A 26,899-nucleotide genomic window follows, 5' to 3' on the forward strand; every position below is an offset into this window, starting at 1 on the left:
GGGGAGCAGGTGTAAAACTTGACTATTCCCCTCAGAAGAAAGAAAGATAAAAAATTTTAAAAACCAAAAACCTGAAAGGTGTCTTTTAAATAAGTGGCACTTGAGAATTATGAATAAGATACGGTAGAAAAGGCTAGAAGGCAGAGAGCCTTGGCTTCTAGTCCCTGCCTCTGCTACCAACTAGTTTATGTCCTTGGACCAGCCACTTTTGGCCTCAGGTTGTTTCTTTAGAGCAAAGGACAGCAGACAAGCTCTGAGATCTCTTCTAGCTTACTACTGGAGGACTCAGTACTTTGGAGTTAAGATTGAACTAAACTGTTAATTCAGAAACAAGTCACCTGCAATAGCATTACCCAGAGACAAGCACTGTGAATATTTTGATTTCCTGAAGTCTTGTTCATTGAAGAGAGAATATTCTAGGAGCTACAGAGAAATCTGTTAATAACTGAGCTAATAATTCTCTGCTGGACAGTTAGGCTGTTTTTAATTTTCCACTGAATTAGTATTTTCTAAGTAAGTAACATCTGCAACAACTCAATTACTTCTTTAGCATAAGGAATAAAAACCCAAATATGCACTTTTAAGGCCTTAAAAATATTTGTTCATTATCTGGCCTTCAATAATAATATACCAATTTACAATCTTAATACACAAAGGAAAATTCTGAGAAAACAAGGAAAACCAAGTCAAGACAACTACCACAGCAACACTTTTGGCAAAAGGGAAGGGAAGGGAGTCAGCAAGATGAGTCTCAAGAGAGTAATTAAGTTTGGACACAAGAATATCTGAGTGACTGCAGAAACTGGGAGGTCAATTTTAGAGAATATCAGGACTATCAGATCTAAGAGTCTAGTATATGAAATAATCCAGTGGCCCAACTTGACTCTGTCCAGGTCCTCTGGAGCACTAGTCATGCTTAGTTGCAAGAGAAGCAGTAGTCTCTCACGCATCACTCACCTCTCTCGCTGCTAAAACAATTGTAGTCAGTTGAGAGCGATCACCCCATTCTGCTAAGAATGTTAATGTAAGAGCTTGAACAAAGATGGGTGAGATAAAATGAAGCCATTTTTTCTGAGGTATCGTCGTGCTTGTACCCGTTTCAACATCTCCTGGTCCGTTCAAGAGTTTGGTTCTTTGAAACTGAATTAAAAAAAAAAACAAAACGATAATCCAGGGAGCTAATCAAAACAGCAGAAAAGTACTCTATGTTTGTTTTTTAAAATCTTTAAAATTTTATGGAATATGTTCTAAAAAACAAGCTATATGACCTCAAATATCTCTTTTGAACCACTGGTCTCATATAGCAACAAATGCTATATTCTTAATTCTTCTATTTCTTCCCAAGAAAAGAAATACTTATTCATTGCTTACCATCCTCAATGCTATGAGAAGAAATATGTAAAATTATACAGTTCCTGTTTTTCAGGAGCTTACAATCAACCTAATGAAAGAACCCGAGCGCACAGATTGGCATTCATCCCAGTGCCTCTACCACATCGGCACTCACAGGCAGCTGTGAGGAAGGAGACTAAGTAAAATATTTTTGCACAGCCCACCCATGCCACACCTACGTGGAGAGCCAAAGAAGAACAAGTGGGGGGTGTCTATTCTTAGTCAATGCCCTTTCTGTCCAGATATTCAATAATGCTACTACTTACCTCTTCATCTTTTTTCTTTAATTCTGCTTGAACTTCTTCCAGTTCCTCTTGACCTTCATCGGGACTCATCTTTAGGCCTTCCCGAAGCATTCTAATGCCAAAAATGGCGAATAATGCAGTTGAAACATAGTATGTATACACCCTGGGTATGACTGTCGTTGCATAGCCGAACAAAACTGGAAGGAAACGCAGCGGTGCATCTGGTGAGTCAGCATTTATCACAGCCAACCAAAGGAAGTTAACTTCAGAAATCACAGTTTATCATTGTTGTAAAGGAAAAATGGTTCACATCAGAAGCTAATCTAACATGTAATAACTTTAAATAATTCCACTTCTTCCCCTCCACCAATATTGAACCTCTAGGCCTAGCCAGCGACCTAACCTAAGTCACTGAGAAATGAATGGTCCCACTGAAGAAGGCCCATATTCCCTAGGGAGGTAGATCCTCTCAGGCCTATCCAGCCGGGGGCTGGCTTGCCACATTTCATGCAGGGCACAGTACTTTAGGCAGAAAGTTAACTCTGATGCCCTCTAAAGGTCCTGAGATCTTACACCTGGAAGCTACATCGCTTTCATGTGAAAGTGATCTTTCCTCATCACAAGTCTTTAAATTACAAACTTCTAAAGCAAAGGACCACTAAAAGATTCTCACAGGGATGATTCCAACTCTGTTCCTTTGTAACTAAAATAAGTGTATATTATGAAAAACTAATAATTACTTCATACATAGATATAATTACTTAATACTAATAATTACTTAACACCGAATTGTGTAAGTTATACACTTGTTAAATTTTCATTGAGATGTACAGTAAGATTTGTGCATTTTACTGTATGTGCCTATATATATATATATATATATACACATAGAGGCTGTGAAAATACTTCAGATTAAAAGACTAAAGAGAACTGAATGTTAATACCTGACCTAGGCTAGATCCTCTTTGGGATGGGGGAAAACTGCTACAGAAGGTATTATATGGTCGCCTGACAAAATCACAATATGGATGATAAAGAATGTATCAATCCATGTACATAAAGATATATTATATGTATATTTACATTAGATATATGAATCATGTGTATATGTATACATCTTTTCTGCCGTGACATCTACACAGCAAAAAACTACTTGACAGTATAACTTTCTCTTTCCCTGGTTACTGTCCCTCTATTTGTTCTTTCTTTGGAAACCTTTCCTTGGACACTCAAGCACTTTTGTTTTGGGAATAAGGAGAGGTTATTTTTCTTTAAGGCAAGTACTTTGCTTCAAGTCAGAATGGAGTCACAAATGTACTCATTCCTCTACATCTTAGCAGTGTTCAAACTCTGAGAACACTTAGCTCGAGGTCATTAGTATGAGGGGGAAAAAAATGGGCCAAGGATAAAACTGTGAGAATATCAGTCTTTATGGTACACAATTTTTTTTTTCAGAGACAAATGTAAGTAGAAGCACATGGTGTCACAGAAGCCAAGAGAATAAAATAGCAATACCCATGAATGTGGTCTGAGGAACTTATTAAAATGAAAACTGAACTCTGTAATTAGGAAAGCTGACTACTGAAGCTTTTACAAAGATGTCAGAAGCAGAAATCAGATTATAAGTAGGTAAGGAGTGAAACAGGAGGAAGGCTGTGAGGAAGAGGGACAGCAGTAATAATAAAAGGCCAAAGTAACTATGATTATCCCTCCTGTTGTCAGATGGCAGAGATGCTAAGTGAGGGGCAGAGCCTGAATATGACCCTGGGCGGCCTGCCTCACACTCAGCCCTCCACTAAAGGAGAAAAGGGAAAAGAGATGCAAGGGAGTGACCTACAAACAAGGACTGACATCCCCTCACCCCCAGCCCCAAGAGTAAAGGAAGACTTTATAAGAGGACACAGAGGAATCATGTATAGAAGACTATTTCCACGTGTACCTTCCGTATTCACGTTCCCTGTGTGCACGCCTTCTTAAAGCTCCCCTCTTGGAACACAGGCTGTGGTTAAGGGTCATGCAGGTTTCCTTTCTCACATTCCTTCTTCCCAGTTGCCCTTTGCCCACATTTCAAAGGTGCCTTCTGCCTAGCTACCTATGGCGCATTTCCTCACATCATAGAAAAATATAACCTAGGGCACCTCTAAAAGGGGATCTAAAATACTGGTGTCCTCAATCAATGCATTCTAAATCAGAGAGGGCTTTGGAATCTTCTGCGTCTTAGACATTTTTTAAAGTCATGCATGGCATTAGAAATGGTATTTAAAGTCAAGCCTCTCTCATCCCCCAACCAGTGTAAACAACTGCATTTTCCCTAGGGCAGAAGCTTGTTACAGCAAAAAGCATCAGAAAGAAATACTCAAATCAGTAGTGTCTTCTTTGACCCAGATGGCACACTTAGGCTGGGTTCCACGCCTCCCCCATACCCCCATCCACACATCCATTTTAGAATCGTAAAGTAGATGGTTGTCATAGGGGTGTATATTGTGTTTACTTAAATTCAAACAATACATCAAATGCTTTCTGACAGAAAATAATCCTGAGTTCACAGACCTAGTAGAACCAACATGACAATCAGGTAATGTGGCAGACATTTTCCATAAACTAAATGAGCTATATCTGCAGCTCCAAGGTTCTGGCAAAAATATATTTAAAATATGTAATATGATACAATTTTTTAAATGAAACCATTTATTGGCAAAAGTACACTGAAATTAACAATACCTTAATTTTCTGAATCGTTTCTAAATAATCCAGTTAAGCAAGGTGCTTCTAAGTACAACTAACATGTAAGAATAGCCATTTGATAAATTACAGAAAACCTGTTTTTGGTACTCTGCTATCAACAAAACAGCAGTATTTCAAACCATATTTAGTTGTAGCTGTAAATCATTAAAAATCATTTTAAATGACAGACCAATATATAATTTTTAGCATAAAATTCACTTTAATGAATGGAGTGACATGGCTGTAACAAAATCTCTTCCTACCTGCTTATTTACGTAAACAAAATTTCTCAGCCCTTGCATCTATTAAAAAAAAATCAGAGTTGATTCTACACCGTGCTTCATTCTATCAATAAGTAATACTCATCCACAGACTAATTTTAAAAGAATAGTTCTGACCTCATTAACAGATGCATTTCAACTTTAAAAAAATATTTAAATTTGTGATATATCTGTTTTGATAAACTATGTACTACTAGTAACTATAACTCGATCTGAAAAATGTTAACATACAGAGACTTAACAAGAGAGATTTTCATCATCTTTTAAAATTCCATTTATAGGCATATTTTTGCTGCAGATAAATGAGTGTGATTCATAAAAGATTAAGCAAAAAGTTATAATCACTAAGGTAAAATTCTATGAGGAAAGTAAGAATTAAAAGAGAAAAAAGAACAATACAAATTTCCAAATGTTAAAGAGTTTATTCAGGTTTGTTTTAAAGGAATGATGACCAGTATGTATCATATGGGATTGGATACCCATATCCCAATAGGCATCAAATTGTGAATGGTATTTAGATCCCATTGGGAATGTTTTAAAAGAATACATAATAGTTTATTTTATACAATATACCAGAAATTCAAAAGAAAAGTTTAGATATCCTCAGTGTGAAAGGGGGTCCATAGTCTTTCAAAATGATTTTAAAGAGACCCAAGGAGAAGGTGTGAAGACCACTGGGAGAGCCTGTTCTCTCCCCGGCCCAGGTAAGCAGAGATGTGACAGTGCCAGCAGCTAGAGGGAGGCAGGCCGAGGGCTCGGCCAGAGGAGACTCATCCGCGCACAGCTCAGGAAAGGAACTGAGCCCATTTCAGGAATGGAGCCTGGTTCCGATGAGAGACCCAGCAGAGAGAGAGGACAGTTCTTTTAGTTATCTCAAAGCTGGAAGTTTCAAAAATAAAATCTCTGATATTACTCAAACCCATTCCGAACAAAGTGACTTCATCATTTACATTTGTCTGCACTGTTCCTATTTCCTATAATACAAATTTGCTTTTGAAGAGAAAATTAAGTTTTCATTGTGAAATAGGAACAATAATAATTTCTAAAATGTGAAGAATGGTCGAATTATTTTTATCAGTAAAATACTAATTTATATTATGTTTAAAAAGACTCAAACTTGAACCTGCTTCCAAGTAGCCAGAAATAAAACTTGTTCAGGACTTTAAGAACTTAAGTTTCAAGAGAAATCTAAGGCATGCTAAAGAGTGAATGACTGAGCACCTGAAATATAATATCTCCTTTAATACAGACCGCAATCCAGTGAAGAAGGTATTACCTCCCTTTTAGGTGAAAGGACTTCATTAGGCTACTGCACAGCAGAGTCACACTCCAACCCAAGTCTGATCCTAAGGGGAAAGCTCACTGTTTTCCACCCAATTACATGGCTCAAGGTAGCTTCTGAATGAGACTAAACTATGTTTAATTATTTAGTGTTACATTTACTTTTTCATGGTGTAATTCTTTAAAATTGGAGCCTATAGGGAAGTAACTCAAATAGCAGGACAAACTGGAAGTCTAAGAACATGTCATTGCTTTACTGTAATCTGGAAGAACAGCTGTATAAAATACCATCAACTGAAAGTGAGCCCAGTTACTGATGACTAAATGTCCTTCAACAGGAAAATATGCAGTTCCTGGGGTGGCTCAAGTCTGCTTTCTAAGGTATCAGATATAAATAAGCTTATCTGGACTGAAAAGAAGAAAAGCAAGGATATACACATGCCCAAGGAAGGATAGAACACTAGTGAATAAATGAGGAGCATGCAATCTTGGCTGTTAATGCCTGAAAATTTAATTTTAAAAGTACAATATGGTTTTTAAGAGTTTATATGCAAACACCATTTTCAGTTTGCTAAATTCTGGAACTTTGTGAACCAAATTCCAACTAACTAGTTGAATGACTTCGTGACTCAATGCCACATACCATGTTTTCTCCTTAATTTAATATGCTTATTAAGAGGAAAAAGCACACTCACCTGATAAGCATGTCATTAGGCCCAAGGCAAGCATAGCACCAGCCAATACCGTCAAACGGTTATAGCGCATCGCCATGATGGCTGCTATAAAAAATGTCTTATCCCCCAGTTCAGATACAATGATAACTGATATGGCAGCGACAAATGCATGGATGAATCCCAAATTAGTTTGGGCAGCTGGATCTTCTTTATTGGTATGAACTGGGGCAGCTGGTGTAAATCCTTTCTGAAATTAAAAAAAAAAAACATATATATATATATATCAGCTATATTTTGGAGGGAAAAAAACCTCATTATTTAAAATTCTTTTATTTTGTATGTGACTTAAGATTATTTTTCTGTCATGGTCATTAGAGTTATTTCTGTCTAATCACTTTGAAAGCCATTAATAATGGCAGCAACATTTGATTGATAGTAGCTACAAAGCAGACTCAAGTACAATTCTACAAAATAATTTTTTAGAAAAAGAGTAAAGACCAGCAATATCCATCCACACATTAAAATTATCTTTTATTCTAAGAATTTTGTGTGTGTGTGTCTGCCATTTGCCACTTTGTGATTTGAGGTTTTAGTTCTTAGTTGTCCCATTCAAATTTTTATTTGTAACATGGAAGACCCAGGTATGTTGATCAAACATTCAAATAACAGAAAACTGAGAGAAATTTCATTAACACTTTAGAGGACAAAGTAGGATCCAGAAAGCTTCCCACAGAACTAGACCAAGAGATGGCTCTAGCTAAGATGAAGTTTATTATACACGTGGATATAATGATGGTCCTAGACTAAAGTCTAAAAATATCCAAGGACGGAATTTACCTGAAAACAAAATCTGATTCAAAAAGATACATGCCATCCAAAATATATAAAGAGCTCACGCACCTCAACAAAAAAAAGCAAATAATTCAATTAAAAACTGGGCAGAAGAGCTGAACAGGCACTTCTTCAAAGAAAAAATTCAGATGGTCAACAGACACATGAAAAGATGCTCCACATCACTAGTGATCAGAGAAATGCAAATTAAAACCACAATGAGATATCACCTCACACCAGTAAGGATCGCCACCATCCAAAAGACAAACAACAACAAATGTTGGCGAGGTTGTGGAGAAACGGGAACCCTCCTACACTGCTGGTGGGAATGTAAACTAGTTCAACCACTGTGGAAAGCAGTATGGCGGTTCCTCAAAAAGCTCAAAATAGAAATACCATTTGATCCAGGAATTCCACTTCTAGGAATTTACCCTAGGAATGCAGCAGCCCAGTTTCAAAAAGACAGATGCACCCCTATGTTTATCGCAGCACTATTTACAACAGCCAAGAAATGGAAGCAACCTGAGTGTCCATCAGTAGATGAATGGATAAAGAAGATGTGGTACATATACACAATGGAATATTATTCAGCCATAAGAAAACAAATCCTACCATTTGCAACAACATGGATGGAGCTAGAGGGTATTATGCTCAGTGAAATAAGCTAGGCAGAGAAAGACAAACACCAAATGATTTCACTCATATGTGGAATATAAGAACAAAGAAAAAACTGAAGGAACAAAACAACAGCAGAAACACAGAACCCAAGAAAGGACTAACAGTTACCAAAGGGAAAGGGACTGGGGAGGATGGGTGGGAAGGGGGGGACAAGGGGGAGAAGAGAAAGGGAGCATTACGAATAGCATGTATAGCATGTATAATTTGGGGGGGCACGGGGAGGGCTGTGCAACACAGGGAAGACAAGTAGTGATTCTAAAGCATCTTACTACACTGATGGACAGTGACTGTAATGGGGTTTGTAGGGGGGACTTGGTGATGGGGGGGAGTCTAGTAAACAATGTTCTTCATGTAACAGTAGATTAATTATACCAAAAAATTAAAAATTAAAAAAAAAAGATACATGCATCCTTATGTTTACCACTGCACTATTTACAATAGCCAAGACATGGAAGCAATCGAAGTGTCTGTCAGTAGATGAATGGATAAAGAAGATGTCCATACACACAAGGGAATATTATTCAGCCATAAAAAAGAAATGCTGCCATTTACAACAACATGGACAGACTTAGAGGGCATTATGCTCAGTGAAATAAGCAAATAGTGTATGATTTCACTTATATGTGGAATCTAAAACAACCAAACACCAAGAGACTCATAGGCACTGAGAAGTGACTGGTGGTTACCACAGGGAAGGCTTACGGTAGGTGTGTGAAATAGGTGATGGGGATAAAGAGGCACAAAATCTCAATCATAATATAAATTAGTCACAGGAATGAAATTACAGCATAGAGAACATAGTCAATGGTTCTGTCACATCTTCCTATGTTGACAGGAAGTACACCAGTTGAGATGAGCATTTAATAATGTTGATAACTGTGGAATCTTAATGTTGTATACTTGAAAGTAATACAATATTGAGTATAAACTATACTTCAATAAAAAAAAAAATACCAAAAAAAAAAATCCTAGGAGGTAATGTGGCCTAATAAAAAAGACAAACCTGAGTCTTGATAGAGATTAAGGTCTTTTTAAGTTGAAAATGAGACAAAAGCTCCAAAAAGGCAACAAGCACTTCAAGCACTTTGACAAGATCGTCACTCTGAGCTGCTCAGCCCTTAGTCCTAAATTCTGTACTGGTTCTGAGGCACCTCATGTTAACAAAGCACTGCACTCTGAAGATCACCTCAGACAAGGAGAGACACTAAAACAACAGACCAGCAAGCAAGTCACAGTGAGGCCAAGTCCAGCCTGTGCCAGCTAAGAATATTTTTATGTTTTCATGGAGTTGCAAAAAACAGAAAGAAAGAGGGAAGTAGGAAGGAAAATTATGCAACAGAGACTTTAAGTAGTCTGCAAAACCCAAAATATTTATTATTTGGTCCATTACAAAAAAAGTTTGCTAACTCAGGCTCTGTAACAATCACATAAGGGACAGGAAGGACTGGGTGCCTAAACTCCAATACTGAGAAAATCGGTGAGTCTGTATCCACTCCAGATGATGCCCACAGGCAGTGACAAAAACCTGACTTCCAAATTCCACAGTAAAAATCAGAAAAGGTTGAGCATTAGGTAGCCTAGACCTCTCATCTAAAATCTGGGGAAATTAAACATTTCAGAAAATATCTGGCATTAGTCCTAATCCTTATAAACCAGTTCTTGATTGAGCAAACACCATTTTAAAGGATCTAGCTTTCTCTCCATTACCACTTTAGTTCCACCTATGCTGAAGTTCCTTCAAACATGAGTTTCCTTTCTCTTCCAATACCCTAGGCACATTAAGCATCATAAAAAAATAAAAGCATTCAACTTGGCTCTCACTGATGCAACCATTTTCCTCTCAGAAATACTTTTTGTATGAAGAAACTTCACTGTAAAATATTTAGGAAATGAAATCCAATAAAATTCTTAGGAATAAATATACACCATTTATGATCAATTAGCTCCAAGCTCAAACAGAAAATGTTTATTCTGTAAAAACAAACAGTAGAAATCAAAACTACATATTCTTGTGGTTTTATAATTCCCAGCCATAAACCTTGGCACATCACTCAGCCTCCCTTTTCTCTGTGTAATGAAGAGGATAAAATTTGCGCTAGGAGTCCAACAGAACAAAAAGCTACATTTTCTTAAAATCAACTTAAAGCTTTTGTTAAATACTGAGCTGGTCCTGGATAGCCAAAATCATAGTGTTAAACCACAAACCATGGTGGTAAGAGTTTAAAACAAAGATATCAGGGTATTATAAAGATAGAAGATTTCCAGAACTTAAAATGTTAATAATAACTAGGGTTAGAAAATGATCAGTTACCAATCATCCATCTGTTGTTGATCAAATGCCTAAATGCTTACTACCTGCAAGGATGTCTCCATTTTCTAACTTACCTTAAGAGTGACTTAGCATTTTAACGTGGGGCTCTGGTATCTGGACTGCTGGGGTTCATAGCCAAAGCTTTAGCAGTTACTGTATGACCTTGGGCCAATTAAGTTTACCTCTCTGTGATTCAAGCCTCAGCTGTAAGATGAGGTACCCTATGGCTGATAGGTTTGTTTGAGGATTCAATGAGTTAGTACATATAAAGCCCTCAGGATGATGCCTCATACACAGGGCACACTCAATTAATTATTGCCGCACACCATATAACCATTTTAATCTTCCTAAAATAATTTCATCACATTACTTCTCTGTTTAAGAAACTGTAATGGCCTTCTTGTATCTATAACATAAAATCCAAATACTTAATTATGATAACTATCCTACATCTCTTATCTCATCATATACCAGTTCCCAAAATGAGCCTTATACACCACACTGAAGGATAAGAGCAGCGCCGTCCAACAGAAAATAATGCAAGCCACATAACCTAAGTCAAATTTTTCTGGTAGTCACATTTAAAAGAGAACAGATAAAATCATTTTTAGCAATACTTTATTTAACCCAATATATCCAAAATACTACTCTAGGAATATTTTAATGAACTATCTTAACTTTCCTTTTTTTTTTTAATACTAAGTCTTCAAACTCCAGTGTCAGTCTGCTCACCGCACATATTTCACGCACATCTCCATTGGAGTAAACCGCATTTTAAGTGCTTAAGAACCATCACATGGCTCATGGCTGGAGTACTGAACAGTGGAGCACAAGAGTATGTCGAGCTGTTGGTAACCACAAGCCTTCAATCATACGCTCCTACTTCCCTTCCTACCTCTTCATTTTCCCCTATGCACCTAGATTCCTCAAGACCCAACTTACACAGAACTTCTGAAGCGAGGCCTATCCCCCCAACTCGTCCTAATGACCCTCTCTCCTCAAACAAAACTGAATGCACACTGTGGGCAATGAGTCATGGCAGGTACCTGAATGAAACAAAGTTAAAGATAGAAAGAAACACTCAGGGAGTTCAACTCTTTTATATTAGAAACGTGTAAATGTAATGTTATCATCTGTAATAAAAAGGGACAAAATAAATGTCCATCAATACAGAACTGGTTAAATCAATGGTAGGTCCACGTGATGGAATAGTATGGGACTAAAGATAAGTTTTATATAAAATAATAAGGAAAAATTGCTACGGTATTTTAAGTTGAATGAAAGTATGTATACAGTCGTTGTATGTATGCAAAGGGGAGGGGAGGTAGATAGGGATAGAAAGTGTAAACACAGTTGTTAACAGCCAAATCTCAGCAAACAGTAATAGTTGATGTTCCCAGGAAGGAACCAGGATGAATAAAACAGAGGTTGGCAAACTTTTTCTTAAAAGATCAAATATTTAACCTTATTGGTCATGAAGTCTCTGTGATAATTATCCAACACTGATGCTGTAGCTTGAGAACAGCTGTAGATAATACTTAAATCAACAACTGCATCTCTGTTCCAATAAAACTTAATTAAAAAAAAAAGCAGGCAGACAGTGGTAAGCTGCAGTTTGCTAAACCCTGAACAAGAGGAGGAGATACACTTTTCACTCTACACTCTTCCTTACCTTTTGGATTTTTTACCATGCACATGACTATAGACACCTGTTGTGCACCACTCCAAAAATCTCTTGACCCCATCTTTTACTCCATCTGTGGAGATCCAATTACTTTAAGGCTGTAACTGGCTTCAGGCAGGTCTAACCAGAAGGCAGGTCCAACCAGAAGAAAGTACGCAATTTGCACTTACTCATTCACTACCCAGAAGAATGGACAAGTTAACACCTGCAGGGAAATCTTTAACTGATGGGAAAAGCCAGCTCTGAGGTTCTCTTCAGTAGGCTCCTTGGATTCTTAATGGGTTCAGTACTACTCACTCAAGGGGTAGCTCAATCAAAATGCTTGTGGATACATACATTTACATCATTCCGTGGACTGACAGTCTGAAAGAATACAGGCATGTTCTGACAAAGGGGAATAAACATATCAGATGAATAGTTGTGTTCAGATGTGAAAATTGAATTGGGTCCAGACTGACAATCCTGTACATTTATGGACCACCTCAGAAGCAAGGCCTTAAGAGTTTTCAAGTAGAAGGCACAAACATGATTAAGGCACTATGACTAATATAGGTTAGGGAAGAAAGTAGAATGCCAGTGACTGGACCAATTAATCAGGTCAATTGCCCAAGACAAATTAGTGAAGGAAAAATCAATAGAAACGTTAGAAAGGGGGTAGAATCCAAGATGATGGTAGGGTTTTCTGCCTGACTGCCTGGTAGAAACACTGATATTCCTACAAAGTATGTGAGGAAGATGAATAAAAATGGTTTGGGGTTTCAGACATGTTCAATTTCAAGTGACAAAAAGCATTTCAAGTCAAAATTTTCAAGAGGTCATCAGAAATAACACACCTGAGTTTAGGCCAGCATGCAAGGTATGTATATGGTTGCTGGTAGATGAGATTTCCAAGGGAAAATTCAGAGACTAAATCGAAAAAATGATTGTAGAGAATGTATGTGTTTAGGGAAGGGTGGGGTTGTCAGGGAACAAAACTGTCTTTGATGTTTATAGAGCCAGGCAGGAGAGTATCACAGATGGTCAAGCTAGAGGCAATCGCCATTTAGTGAGCTACTAACCAAAAGCCAAGTATTTGCATATACACTGTTTTGATACTCAAAACCAATACTCAAATTCTTAAGAGCTGTTATCTCAAAACAAGAGGAGAAACTGAGGACCAGTAGGGTTGAATTATTTTCCCAAGTTCATACAGCCAAGATGGGATAGAACTCTTAAGAGTGGGAAGTTAGTTAACAGTGTCAAATGAGAACTGAAAAAGACCCGTGAGTTTAGGAATTAGGTAAGTTATCTTTCAAAAAATGGAATTTCAATAAAAAGACAAGGTCAGAGGCCAGATAACGGAAAACTAAAACCATGTGAGAAAGCAGCTAATTCCCTAGTTGGAAATCTGGTTTATAAAACTGAAGAATAGAAAATAATGCAGTTCAGTACAGTTAAATTAATGGCCTTTTCTTTTTCTTTCCCAAATAGATGAAGCCGATAGGAAGGAACCAGTGAGAGAGAATATATTGAGAAAGGAAAGTACTGAGGTCAGAGATGAACGGGCACACAGACATCTGCCCAACACAAGAAGGCAAAAAGCACCAATTAAGATGTGTTCAGAAAGGTCGGACAGTGACTATAATTCCAGTTCTGGTGTTCTACTATGGTTACAGTGTCATACCACAGTGAGTCACAAAATACCAGTGTTTCCTTTGGCAGAGACAACTATTTTAGTATTTTAATTTGGTCCTGAGACCCAAATTATTTACATCTTGACAACAGGGTCAACGACTTACAGCATCAACTTATTGAATAAAACTCTTATTTTAAAGTTAAAATTAGTTCCAAACTGAACAATTTTGAAAAAGAAAGTATCCTCATTTAGAAAATATCCTTTCATGCTACCATGATCTACAAGAGAAGGAAGAAAATGGCAATTAACAATGACAAAATAATTCCTATTCTAGTTTGAGGTCAAATGAACACATATGTGACTAGACTAAAACTGATACGGACACCTGCTTCAGAATCTCCATCTACATATAATGCAACTACAGAAGATAAAGATACTCTCTTCAAAACAAAATCTACAGCCTGCTACCAAGGAGAAGACAGATATCCTTGCAAAAAAAATACAAAGTCACTCAACAAAAGTTATCACACAAGAGATGAGACTACTTGAAGATACAGGAGTCAATGGAAAATGCTTAGAAGTGGCTTAGAACTTAAACATTTTACTTGATTGTATGAAATCAGAAGAACATTTTTCAGAAGTTGGAAAATGAGCACAAAAACATATATGAAACTTGAACAATGACACCATGGATAAACCTGTTTTTAAAAGACTGCATTATAATAAAAGATAACATTATATTTTACTATAAATTTTCACTAGCATGTCTTTATGGATGGTTTAGTTTGTTTTTCTTAAATAACATCTTACTTTTTATTAGCGTTACTCATTAATTCATATTAGGATAATATATAATAATATATTTTTATTTTAACAGATATGACTTTATTTTTATGAAAGTTACTGTTTTGTATTAATAAATTTTGACACTTGACATGTATTAAATGTATTTAGTTTCACTTTTTTTTTTAATGAATTGCTTTGATGTCGGCGTATTACCAGATAAACTCCGTTAACATAATGATCATTTCATTCTGAGACAGCAATTCTGTGTAAGACAGGAGTCCTCACACCTGACAGCCTCAATCTTGGCTATAGAATTGAGAAGGCTGGACTGGATGGAGAACTTCAACTTGATGAAAAAGGAAAAAAGGTTAAAGTATATTACTCTAAGCTTAGAGTATATACAATATACTGTATGAAGGCTTTCTTACAGTTAAAACATAGTAATAAAAGAAATACCAAGAAACAGTGAAGCAGAAATACAGTTACAAGAATTTGTACTTTCGTGGCAATAGGTTTTTGTGACTTTAGCAGTGCTATGCAATCAGAGAAGTTCTTTAGACTTCTACAGTAGGCAGCAAATTATAAATTACCTTTATTAAACCTATCTGATCTCCCCAACTAACGGGATTTAATGCTTCTTGTATTTCATGCTCAGCCCACGGGAAGAATAAGAAAAAAACTGAATAAACGGATAGAAACATAAACAGCATAAATGAAAGGATCCAAGCGATCAACAGTGCTTTTTTTCCATGGGTTTGTAAATTTGGTTTAATTATAACTGTTAAGTTCAGACTGAACTCCCCCAACCCTTTTGCCTGACTATAGAGGGAAAAACACCCAATGTAGAAATTTCTGTTCCAAGTTCATACATTTGGCTTCAGAGCACCCTCTAATTACATTTTTATAATACATCTTACACTTGAATGCACACCAATGAAGGAGAGATTTCCCCCCCTTCATTTTCAGAAGTCTACTCTCACACAATGGCACGGAGAGTAAATTTAAATATCCTACCCTTTTAAAAGACCCACTTGCATGTAGTTGCAAAAGTAAAACAGTCAGAACTTTTGGGTTTTCAGCAATGCTGAATCCTGGCTGATATGGCTATTAAAATTGAACTCTGACCATATCTTACCTCCACCAAATAGACAAAAAAAGCAAATGATAACTTGTATTTCACAGTTTAGAAAACATGTGAAAGACAAATCTCTTCCAACACACTGTAACACTGTCCAGAGGGCGAAAAAATTTGAGCCAGATCAGAACGTTACATCAAAACCAGAATTAAAACAAGACAATGAGATTCTACAATATACAAGAAACTAGAATAAATTCCCATCTAAAAAGAAGCACCAAGAATAATATATCAAAATACTAAAGACAAAAACGATGTTATATTGTGCCTGCCCCTTCTCTCCATATCCTGTTGTAAAGACAAGGATCCTGAAGACCATTTAATTATGGCCGCTGGACACTGTTGCCTTTATTTTACATGGCTAGATTTTTACAACAGGTCTAAAAGGGTATTATTAATAGCTATACCGACCACCATTTATATCTCAAAAATCACTATATGACTAGAACTTTGATGAAAGGCCTGGAAAGTTACAGTTACTTAATCCAAAGCAGTTACTGTCTGAAAACATTCTTAAATGACAGAAGACTAAATGATGAATCAGCATTTCAGTTCAATTTCAGAAGTGGAAATGCCCAGGAGGTTCAGGTGGGCCCAGTAGTTACCAGCAGAAGAGAGAAATCATTTTTAACCACGACATTTTTGGGAAGTCTTCACAGAAAGGAGATATCTGGAGGTTCTTGAAAAGTGGGAAAGGTGAAACCCAGCTTCTCAGGGAGGCGTTTTGTGGGAGACTAGTGACGGAGCACGTGGCATGTCTACAGCCAGGGAGCAAGGGAGCGGCTAAAAAGCCTGGTTGAGTGGGAGGTTCAGCCTGAAGAAGAGGATGGACTGAAATCGGTATGCAAGGGTAACCCACTTAATATTTCTGAGAAGTAAAACAGAATTCAGTTTAGGAAGGTTAGGTGACCGCAGGAATGTCGCCCGGGGGGCAGTGGGAGGGGGGCATCGGTTGAGTAGCAAACTGTCCCCTCCTAGAAGAGGCTCCAGAGGGCCTAAATCCAGGCATCCAAACTGGAAATTAGGAGAAAGCCGAGAGCTGGAAGAGGGAATAAATTTTAAAACGCTGCCGAGATTTTGAATACAAATGACTAAGTGATCCTGTGAACATAAATGAAGATGTTCACTTACATCTACTTAGTGAAGGCCAAAGAACAAGGTCTAGTACACTCCCAAATCTGGTTTTGTCATCCCACAGGGGAACAGCACTCTGTAGTGCCAAAGACTGATCATTCCTGTGAATTCCTAAGAGCGGCTCTCTGCAAGCCAGGGCACCTTTCAGGCGTTTTTAAAAAGTCATGCTTCATGATCCATGTATGTTTGGCAAAAACCACAAATCGAACAAAACTGAATTTGGGTAAGAAGTACAGGACAGTTTTCACCCCCACAATGGCCTGTTATCCTCAGAACGCGAAAACCCTCCCAGCTGCCCTCTGTTAAAAACTTCCTACTCGTCGAGAGGGAGCCAAGATGGCGGCGTGAGTAGAGCAGTGGAAATCTCCTCCCAAAAACACATAGATCTATGAAAATATAACAAAGAAAACTCTTCCTAAAATAGAGACCAGAGGACACAGGACAACATCCAGACCACATCCACACCTGCAAGAACCCAGCGCCTTGCGAAGGGGGTAAGATACAAGCCCCGGCCCGGCAGGACCCGAGCGCCGCCCCCCCCACCAGTTCCCAGCAGGTAGAAAGAAACTGGAGCGGTTTTTTTTTTTGGCGAGTGCTTTTTGGAAGCCTTAAAGGGACAGGGACCCCGGTGCTAGGGAAGCAGGGCAGCAGGACCGGTGAGCTGGTGCCTGGGACCGGCGTTTGGGGAGTGCTTTTTGGAAGCCTTAAAGGGACGGGGACCCGGATGCCAGGGAGGCAGGGCGGCAGGACTGGTGGGCGGGTGCCTGAGACTGGTGCCTGAGGACGGAGAAAATCGTGCGTTTTTCCCCTTTTTTTTTTTCTTTTTGGCGAGTGCTTTTTGGAAGCCTTAAAGGGACAGTGACCCCAATACCAGTGAAACAGGGCAGCAAGACGACTGGTGACCGGGTGCCTGAGACCGGCGCCTGGGGACAAAGAAAATCGCGCGTTTTTCCCCTTTTTTTTTGGCGAGTGCTTTTTGGAAGCCTTGGAGGGACGGGGACCCCAATACCAGGGAGGCAGGGCAGCAAGACTGGTGGGCGGGTGACTGGGACCAGCACCTGAGGACAAAGAAAATCACGCATTTCTCCCTTTTTTTTTTTCTTTTTGGCGACTGCTTTTTGGAGGCCTTAGGGGGACAGGGGCCCCAGTGCCAGGGAGGCAGGGCGGCAGGGCCGGTGAGCAGGTGCCTTGGACCAGCACCTGGGGAGAGAGGGTCACGTGTTTTTCCCTTTTTTTTGGTGAGTGTTTTTTGGAGGCCTTGGAGGGATGGGGACCCCAGTGCTAGGGAGGCAGGGCAGCAGGACCAGTGGGCGGGTGCCTGGGACTGGCGCCTGAGGACAAACAATATTGCGCATTTCCCCCCACCTTTTTTTTTTTTGGTGGGTGCTTGTTGGAAGCCTTGAAGGGAGAGGAACCCTGGTGCTAGGGAGGTTGGGCAGCAGGACCAAGTGAGCAGGTGCTTGGGACCAGCGCCTGAGGAAAAAGAAAATCACGCGTTTTTTCTTTTTTTTTTTTTTCTTTTAACTCTTTCGTTGTTGCTGTTGTTGTTTTGGTTTGGAGAGTGCTTTTTGGAAGTCTTAAAGGGGCAGGACAGGTCACTTAGACCAGAGGCAGCGAATCTGGGGATCTCTGGGCACTCTAACCCCCTGGGCAACAGGGAGCACAGAGGCCCCTTACGGAGATAAATAGCCTCCCGGCCGCTCCCCCTCCAATGGGGCTCCACCATTTAGGAGGAGCAGCCCCAGCCAGGCCACGCCCACAGTTACAGCGGAGATAAACTCCATAGCAAACTGGCAGGTAGCAGAAGCCCTGTCTGCGCACAGCTGACAAGCATAAGCCACTAGAGGTCGCTATTCTCCCAGGAGAGGAAGGCCACAAACCAACAAGAAGGGAAGCTCTTCCAGTGGTCACTCGTACCAGCTCTGCAAACTATCTCTATCACCATGAAAAGGCAAAACTACAGGCAGACAAAGATCACAGAGACAACACCTGAGAAGGAGACAGACCTAACCAGTACTCCTGAAAAAGAATTCAAAATAAAAATCATGAACATGCTGACAGAGATGCAGAGAAAAGTGCAAGAGCAATGGGATAAGTCCGGAGGGAGATCACAGATGTCAGGAAAGAGATCACAGAAGTGAAACAATCCCTGGAAGGATTTATAAGCAGAATGGATAAGATGCAAGAGGCCATTGAAGGAATAGAAGCCAGAGAACAGGAACGTATAGAAGCTGACATACAGAGAGATAAAGGGATCTCCAGGAATGAAACAACACTAAGAGAACTACGTGACCAAACCAAAAGGAATAATATTCGTATTATAGGGGTACCAGAAGAAGAAGAAAGAGGAAAAGGGATAGAAACTCTCTTTGAAGAAATAATTGCTGAAAACTTCCCCAAACTGGGGGAGGAAATAATCAAACAGACCACATAAATACACAGAACCCCCAACAGAAAAGATCCAAGGAGGACAAAACCAAGACACATAATAATTAAAATGGCAAGGATCAAGGACAAGGAAAGAGTTTTAAAGGCAACTAGAGAGAAAAAGGTCACCTATAAAGGAAAACCCATCAGACTAACATCAGACTTCTCGACAGAAACCCTACAGGCCAGAAGAGAATGGCATGATATATTTAATACAATGAAACAGAAGGGCCTTGAACCAAGGATACTGTATCCAGCACGACTATCATTTAAATATGATGGTGGGATTAAACAATTCCCAGACAAGCAAAAGCTGAGGGAATTTGCTTCCCACAAACCACCTCTACAGGGCATCCTACAGGGACTGCTCTAATGGGAGCACTCCTAAAAAGCACAGAACAAAACACACAACATATGAAGAATGGAGGAGGAGGAATAAGAAGGGAGAGAAGAAAAGAATCTCCAGACAGTGTATATAACAGCTCAATAGCGAGCTAAGTTAGGCAGTAAGACACTAAAGAAGGTAACCTTGAACCTTTGGTAACCACGAACCTAAAGCCTGCAATGGCAATAAGTACATATCTCTCAATAGTCACCCTAAATGTAAATGGACTTAATGCACCAATCAAAAGACACAGAGCAATAGAATGGATAAAAAAGCAAGACCCATCTATATGCTGTTTACAAGAAACTCACCTTAAACCCAAGACAAGCACAGACTAAAAGTCAAGGGATGGAAAAACATATTTCAGGCAAACAACAGTGAGAAGAAAGCAGGGGTTGCAGTATTAATATCAGACAAAACAGACTTCAAAACAAAGAAAGTAACAAAGAGATAAAGAAGGACACTACATAATGATAAAGGGCTCAGTCCAACAAGAGGATATAACCATTACAAATATATATGCACCCAATACAGGAGCACCAGCATATGTGAAACAAATACTAACAGAACTAAAGAGGGAAATAGACTGCAATGCATTCATTTTAGGAGACTTCAACACACCACTCACCCCAAAGGATAGATCCACCAGGCAGAAAATAAGTAAGGACACACAGGCACTGAACAACACACTAGAACAGATGGACTTAATAGACATATATAGAACTCTACATCCAAAAGCAACAGGATATACATTCTTCTCAAGTGCACATGGAACATTCTACAGAATAGACCACATACTAGTTCACAAAAAAAGCCTCAGTAAATTCCAAAATATTGAAATTCTACCAACCAATTTTTCAGACCACAAAGGTATAAAAGTAGAAATAAATTCTACAAAGAAAACAAAAAGGCTCACAAACACATGGAGGCTTAACAACATGCTACTAAATAATCAATGGATCAATGAACAAATCAAAATAGAGATCAAGGAATATATAGAAACAAATGACAACAACAACACAAAGCCCCAACTTCTGTGGGACGCAGCGAAAGCAGTCTTAAGAGGAAAGTATATAACAATCCAGGCACACTTGAAGAAGGAAGAACAATCCCAAATGAATAGTCTAACATCACAATTATCGAAACTGGATAAAAGAAGAACAAATCAGGCCTAAAGTCAGCAGAAGGAGGGACATAATAAAGATCAGAGAAGAAATAAACAAAATTGAGAAGAATAAAACAATAGCAAAAATCAATGAAACCAAGAGCTGGTTCTTTGAGAAAATAAACAAAATAGATAAGCCTCTAGCCAAACTTATTAAGAGAAAAAGAGAATCAACACAAATCAACAGCATCAGAAATGAGAATGGAATAATCAAGACAGACTCCACAGAAATACAAAGAATTATTAAAGACTACTATGAAAACCTATATGCCAACAAGCTGGAAAACCTAGAAGAAATGGACAACTTCCTAGAAAAATACAACCTCCCAAGACTGACCAAGGAAGAAACACAAAAGTTAAACAAACCAATTATGAGCAAAGAAATTGAAACAGTTATCAAAAAACTACACAAGAACAAAAACCCGGGGCCGGAGGGATTTACCTCGGAATTTTATCAGACACACAGAGAAGGCATAATACCCATTCTCCTTAAAGTGTTCCAAAAAATAGAAGAAGAGGGAATACTCCCAAACTCATTCTATGAGGCCAACATCACCCTAATACCAAAACCAGGAAAAGACCCCACCAAAATAGAAAATTACAGACCAATATCCCTGATGAATGTAGATGCAAAAATACTCAATAAAATATTAGCAAACAGAATTCAACAGTATATCAAAAGGATCATACACCATGACCAAGTGGGGTTCATCCCAGGGATGCAAGGATGGTACAACATTCGAAAATCCATCAACATCATCCACCACATCAACAAAAAGAAAGACAAAAACCACATGATCATCTCCATAGATGCTGAAAAAGCATTTGACAAAATTCAACATTCATTCATGATAAAAACTCTCAGCAAAATGGGAATACAGGGCAAGTACCTCAACATAATAAAGGCCATATATGATAAACCCACAGCCAGCATTATACTGAACAGCGAGAAGCTGAAAGCATTTCCTCTGAGATCGGGAACCAGACAGGGATGCCCACTCTCCCCACTGTTATTTAACATAGTACTGGAGGTCCTAGCCACGGCAATCAGACAAAACAAAGAAATACAAGGAATCCAGATTGGTAAAGAAGAAGTTAAACTGTCACTATTTGCCGATGATATGATACTGTACATAAAAAACCCTAAAGACTCCACTCCAAAACTACTAGAACTGATATCGGAATACAGCAAAGTTGCAGGATACAAAATTAACACACAGAAATCTGTAGCTTTCCTATACGCTAACAATGAACCGATTGAAAGAGAAATCAGGAAAAGAATTCCATTCACCATTGTATCAAAAAGAATAAAATACCTAGGAATAAACCTAACCAAGGAAGTGAAAGACTTATACTCTGAAAACTACAAGTCACTCTTAAGAGAAATTAAAGGGGAAACTAATAAATGGAAACTCATCCCATGCTCATGGCTAGGAAGAATTAATATCGTCAAAATGGCCATCCTGCCCAAAGCAATATACAGATTTGATGCAATCCCTCTCAAATTACCAGCAACATTCTTCAATGAATTGGAACAAATAATTCAAAAATTCATATGGAAACACCAAAGACCCCGAATAGCCAAAGCAATCCTAAAAAAGAATAATAAAGTAGGGGGATCTCACTCCCCAACTTCAAGCTCTACTACAAAGCCATAGTAATCAAGACAATTTGGTAGTAGCACAAGAACAGAGCCACAGACCAGTGGAACAGATTAGAGACTCCAGAAATTAACCAAACATATATGGTCAATTAATATTTGATAAAGGAGCCATGGACATACAATGGCAAAATGACAGTCTCTTCAACAGATGGTGCTGGCAAAACTGGACAGCTACATGTAGGAGAATGAAACTGGACCATTGTCTAACCCCATATACAAAGGTAAACTCAAAATGGATCAAAGACCTGAATGTAAGTCATGAAACCATTAAACTCTTGGAAAAAAACATAGGCAAAAACCTCTTAAGACATAAACATGAGTGACCTCTTCTTGAACATATCTCCCCAGGCAAGGAAAACAACAGCAAAAATGAGCAAGTGGGACTACATTAAGCTGAAAAGCTTCTGTACAGCGAAAGACACCATCCATAGAACAAAAAGGAACCCTACAGTATGGGAGAATATATTTGAAAATGACAGATCCGATAAAGGCTTGACGTCCAGAATATATAAAGAGCTCACACGCCTCAACAAACAAAAAACAAATAACCCAATTAAAAAATGGGCAGAGGAACTGAACAGACAGTTCTCTAAAAAAGAAATACAGATGGCCAACAGACACATGAAAAGATGCTCCACATCGCTAATTATCAGAGAAATGCAAATTAAAACTACTATGAGGTATCACCTCACACCAGTAAGGATAGCTGCCATCCAAAAGACAAACAAAAGCAAATGTTGGCGAGGCTGTGGAGAAAGGGGAACCCTCCTACACTGCTGGTGGGAATGTAAATTAGTTCAACCATTGTGGAAAGCAGTATGGAGGTTCATCAAAATGCTCAAAACAGACCTACCATTTGACCCAGAAATTCCACTCCTAGGAATTTACCCTAAGAACGCAGCAATCAAGTTTGAGAAAGACAGATGCACCCCTATGTTTATCGCAGCACTATTTACAATAGCCAAGAATTGGAAGCAACCTAAATGTCCATCGGTAGATGAATGGAGATGTGGTACATATACACAATGGAATACTACTCAGCTATAAGTGGAAAAATCCAACCATTTGCAGCAACATGGATGGAGCTGGAGAGTATTATGCTCAGTGAAATAAGCCAAGCGGAGAGAGAGAGAAATACCAAATGATTTCACTCATCTGAGGAGTATAAGAATAAAGGAAAAACTGAAGGAACAAAACAGCAGCAGAATTACAGAACTCAAAAATGGACTAACAGGTACCAAAGGGAAAGGAACTGGGGAGGATGGGTGGGCAGGGAGGGATAAGGGGGGGAAGCAGAAGGGGGGTATTAAGATTAGCATGCATGGGGGGGAAGGGAGAAAGGGGAGGGTGGGCTGTACAACACAGAGAGGACAAGTAGGGATTCTACATTTTGCTAAGCTGATGGACAGGGACAGTAACCGTATTGTGGTTGTTAGGGGGGACCTGATATAGGGGAGAGCATAGTAAACATAGTATTCTTCATCTAAGTGTAGATTAAAGATTTAAAAAAAAAAAAAGAAAGAATGAAAGAAAAGGGGGATTACTCCTTGATAGGATAAAACTATTGGTAAATCAAAGATCAACGCATGCTTTAAATATCCTTAATGTTGATCACTTAAAGGGTGTCAGATGATCAGCTATGGAGGTACTCTTTTCTGATAATATTCCTTTCTCTTAATAAAAATAAAAAAAATAAAAAAATAAAGCAGTTCCTGTGTGCTGACCTCCAATGAGTGGTATAGAGGGCATGTCAAAGTGTGGGCAAAGGGTCTGTTTGTTTCTATGCAGAAGATCAAGGCCTAGCTTGGATACCCAGAAAATGAACTAAGATACAATATGAGGAGGAGCTTCCGGCACCAGCACTCTCTGGAGGACTTGTGCCAGGGGGATGACCATCAAAAAGCCTCCACAGGGATCTGGGCGATGCTGCGGTTGTGGCTGCATCCACCCCATCGTTTCCTGGACTTGCCATTGGAATGGGGAGGGAGATGTCTAGGCTGGCATGTGCATACAGTGAGACAACGAATTTGACCGGATCTGTACTGGAGGTGGGAGGGGTGCAAGTTGTAGCACTCCAAAATCTTATAACTATAGACTATCTATGGTTAAAAGAACATATGGGATGTGAACAGATCCCAGAAATGGGTTGCTTTAATTTGTCTCATTTCTCTCAGACTGTTCATGTACAGTTGGACAATATCCATCATATCATAGACAAATTTTCACAAATGCCTAGGGTGCCTAAATGGTTTTCCTGGCTTCACTGGAGATGGCTGGTAATTATAGATATGCTTTGTTTATGTCACCGTATTCCTATTATGTTAATATGTGAGCGCAAGTTAGTTAGTAGTTTAAAGCCTATACATGCTTAAGGTACTCTACAAGAAGATATGTCAAAGAAATAATCAATCCTCCTATGTTTTCTTCCATATGCTACCTCTATAGCTTTTCTTCTTCCTTCCTAATTACAACCCTTAAATAGAATTTGTGCCTCATATCGAATTTAGCGAGTATCATAATTCCTCCAGGTGGTAAAGATACCTCGAGACAAGTGCTGGGCACAGAAGCCACAGGGCATAAATCTGCAAAGAAGTAAAAAGCTAACCTTTTCAAACAATATGGCTTCTCTCTCACTTACCAACTTTACATTTCCCTGTGTGACCCCAGAAGATGACTGGTTAGCCAGAGACGGGTAAGATTCCTCAAGGGAGGAACAACCTAAGACAGGCACAGTCGCAGGGGGGCCATCAGGTGAGAAATTGGGGATCAACAGAGGTGAGGCTCAGAACCTCACCCCCCCTGCTTTGAGAGAAATCTTCTGCATCCGTGGATGTTTTGCTGCCCTTGTCTAGCTTGGATTAATAATTAGTCCATAGACACACACCTGATCATCTACATTTGCCCTCTTACAGCACTAAACTATGTTTTCTACCTTTATCTTGCATCTACCTACCACTTCAGCGTTTTATTAAAAATAAAAATAATATTAATAATAAAGGGAGAAATGTGGGATCCACATATAAATCAAGTATAAAAATCAAACGAATATTCCTATTTGACCTGATTGTTTATGGTTCATAATGCGTGATCAAAACCGAAAGTTTCTGTGATGAATGCCCTTGTACTGTTCACCATGTAAGAATTTATTCACTATGTAAGAATTCGTTCACCATGTAAGAACTTGTTCGTTATGCTTCAGAAGATTGGAGACTGACGAGAATTAGGCTTGAGATGGATTAATGATTGTGTATTGAGCACTGACCCCTCTATACAGAAATTTATTGTTGTTAACAACCATTTGATCAATAAATATGAGAGATGCCCTCTCAAAAAAAAAAACAAAAAAAAAAAACTTCCTACTCGGGAGGAGTATTTCCAGTTCCCAGAACAGATCTGCTCCACTGGACGCCCATCCCCGACAGCGTTCCGGCTCCCCCCCCCCCTCGCTCAGAAGGGTTCGCTCCCTCCCTCGCAGCCTCCCGAGGAGCCGGGCGAGGCCGGGCCTGACCCGGGAAGAGCGCTGCCGGCAGGGCTCCCCTCCCCCGCCAGCAGCCCCGGGCCGAGGGCGGCGCTCCGGCGGCCATGAGCCTGGTACCCGGCGCAGCCGCGCCCGGCCCGTCCTACTCACCTCGGCCCGGGCCGGCTCGGGGCCCTGCCCTGCCGCAGGCTGCGGCTGCAGCTGCTGGGCAGGCGCCGGCGGCTCCTTGTTCCGGTGGCTAAGGTCTTCGTCGGGGGCCGCCCGGACGCCGGCCGGGGCCCACAGCAGCGGAACCAGCAGCAGCAGCAGAAGCAGCCGGCACGCAGATGCGCGGCCGCTGCCCCGGGCCGCCGCCGCCGCCATCCCGCCCGCCGAGGCGGCCGCGCACCCGTGCCGCAGGAGGAAGTGCGGCCGACGGGAAGCCTCGACCCGGAGCCGCCTCCGCGGTCCGTCCGTCTCGCCACCGCCGCCTATCAAGGAATCTGCACCATGCGGGAGGTGGCACGGGCGCGCGCGAGGCTCGGGACAGGCCGGCGTTCGCGGCCGCCCACTCCGTCCTCCGTGTCTCCCGCGGTGGCCACACGGCTCCGCCAACTGTCTCAGCGCGGCCCAGCCCGGTTCCGCCGGGCCCCGCCCCTACCCGTGACGGCCTCCCATTGGCCTCGCGTCCGCCGCGGCGTCGTGACGTCCCCGGGCAGGTTGAGGTGCGGCCCGCGCCCTCCTGCCATTGGACCCGGCGCTCCAGGGAGGTACGGGGAGCCGCGTGACGTTTCGCTCCGAGCATCCTTCTCGCGCCCCACCCGCGGCCCTCTGCCCCTCTGTGCCCGCCGTTGTTGAGCGGCTCGGCTCTCGACTTCTGCTTCCTCCTGAGTCTTCCGTCTTAAGAGCCAGGCCGGCCTCTCGCCTTTCTTAGCCTTTCCTGTATGTCACATTAGTTCCAGCGCTCTGGCTACGTGGCACTTGCGGGGAACGCCACACCTGGCCGGGTGCCGCACTCCTCACGGATTATC

The 26,899-nt window shown here is 40.3% G+C and overlaps 1 protein-coding gene across 1 annotated transcript in view; it reads right to left on the reverse strand.

The window, feature by feature from the left end:
- TMEM165 (transmembrane protein 165) overlaps positions 1-26,527 on the reverse strand; it is a 31,154-nt gene extending 4,627 nt beyond the window's left edge. The window contains exons 1-4 of the mRNA XM_037018704.2: positions 26,040-26,527; positions 6,619-6,844; positions 1,659-1,834; positions 958-1,140 (exon numbers count right to left, since the gene is read on the reverse strand). Coding sequence (XP_036874599.2) covers positions 958-1,140; positions 1,659-1,834; positions 6,619-6,844; positions 26,040-26,252 — 798 coding nt within the window. The 5' untranslated portion in view covers positions 26,253-26,527. The remainder of the gene's footprint in view (positions 1-957; positions 1,141-1,658; positions 1,835-6,618; positions 6,845-26,039) is intronic.
- Between the last annotated feature and the right edge of the window lie 372 nt (positions 26,528-26,899).

Source organism: Manis javanica, chromosome 5 (genome assembly GCF_040802235.1).
Source record: "Manis javanica isolate MJ-LG chromosome 5, MJ_LKY, whole genome shotgun sequence".
NCBI lineage: Eukaryota > Metazoa > Chordata > Mammalia > Pholidota > Manidae > Manis > Manis javanica.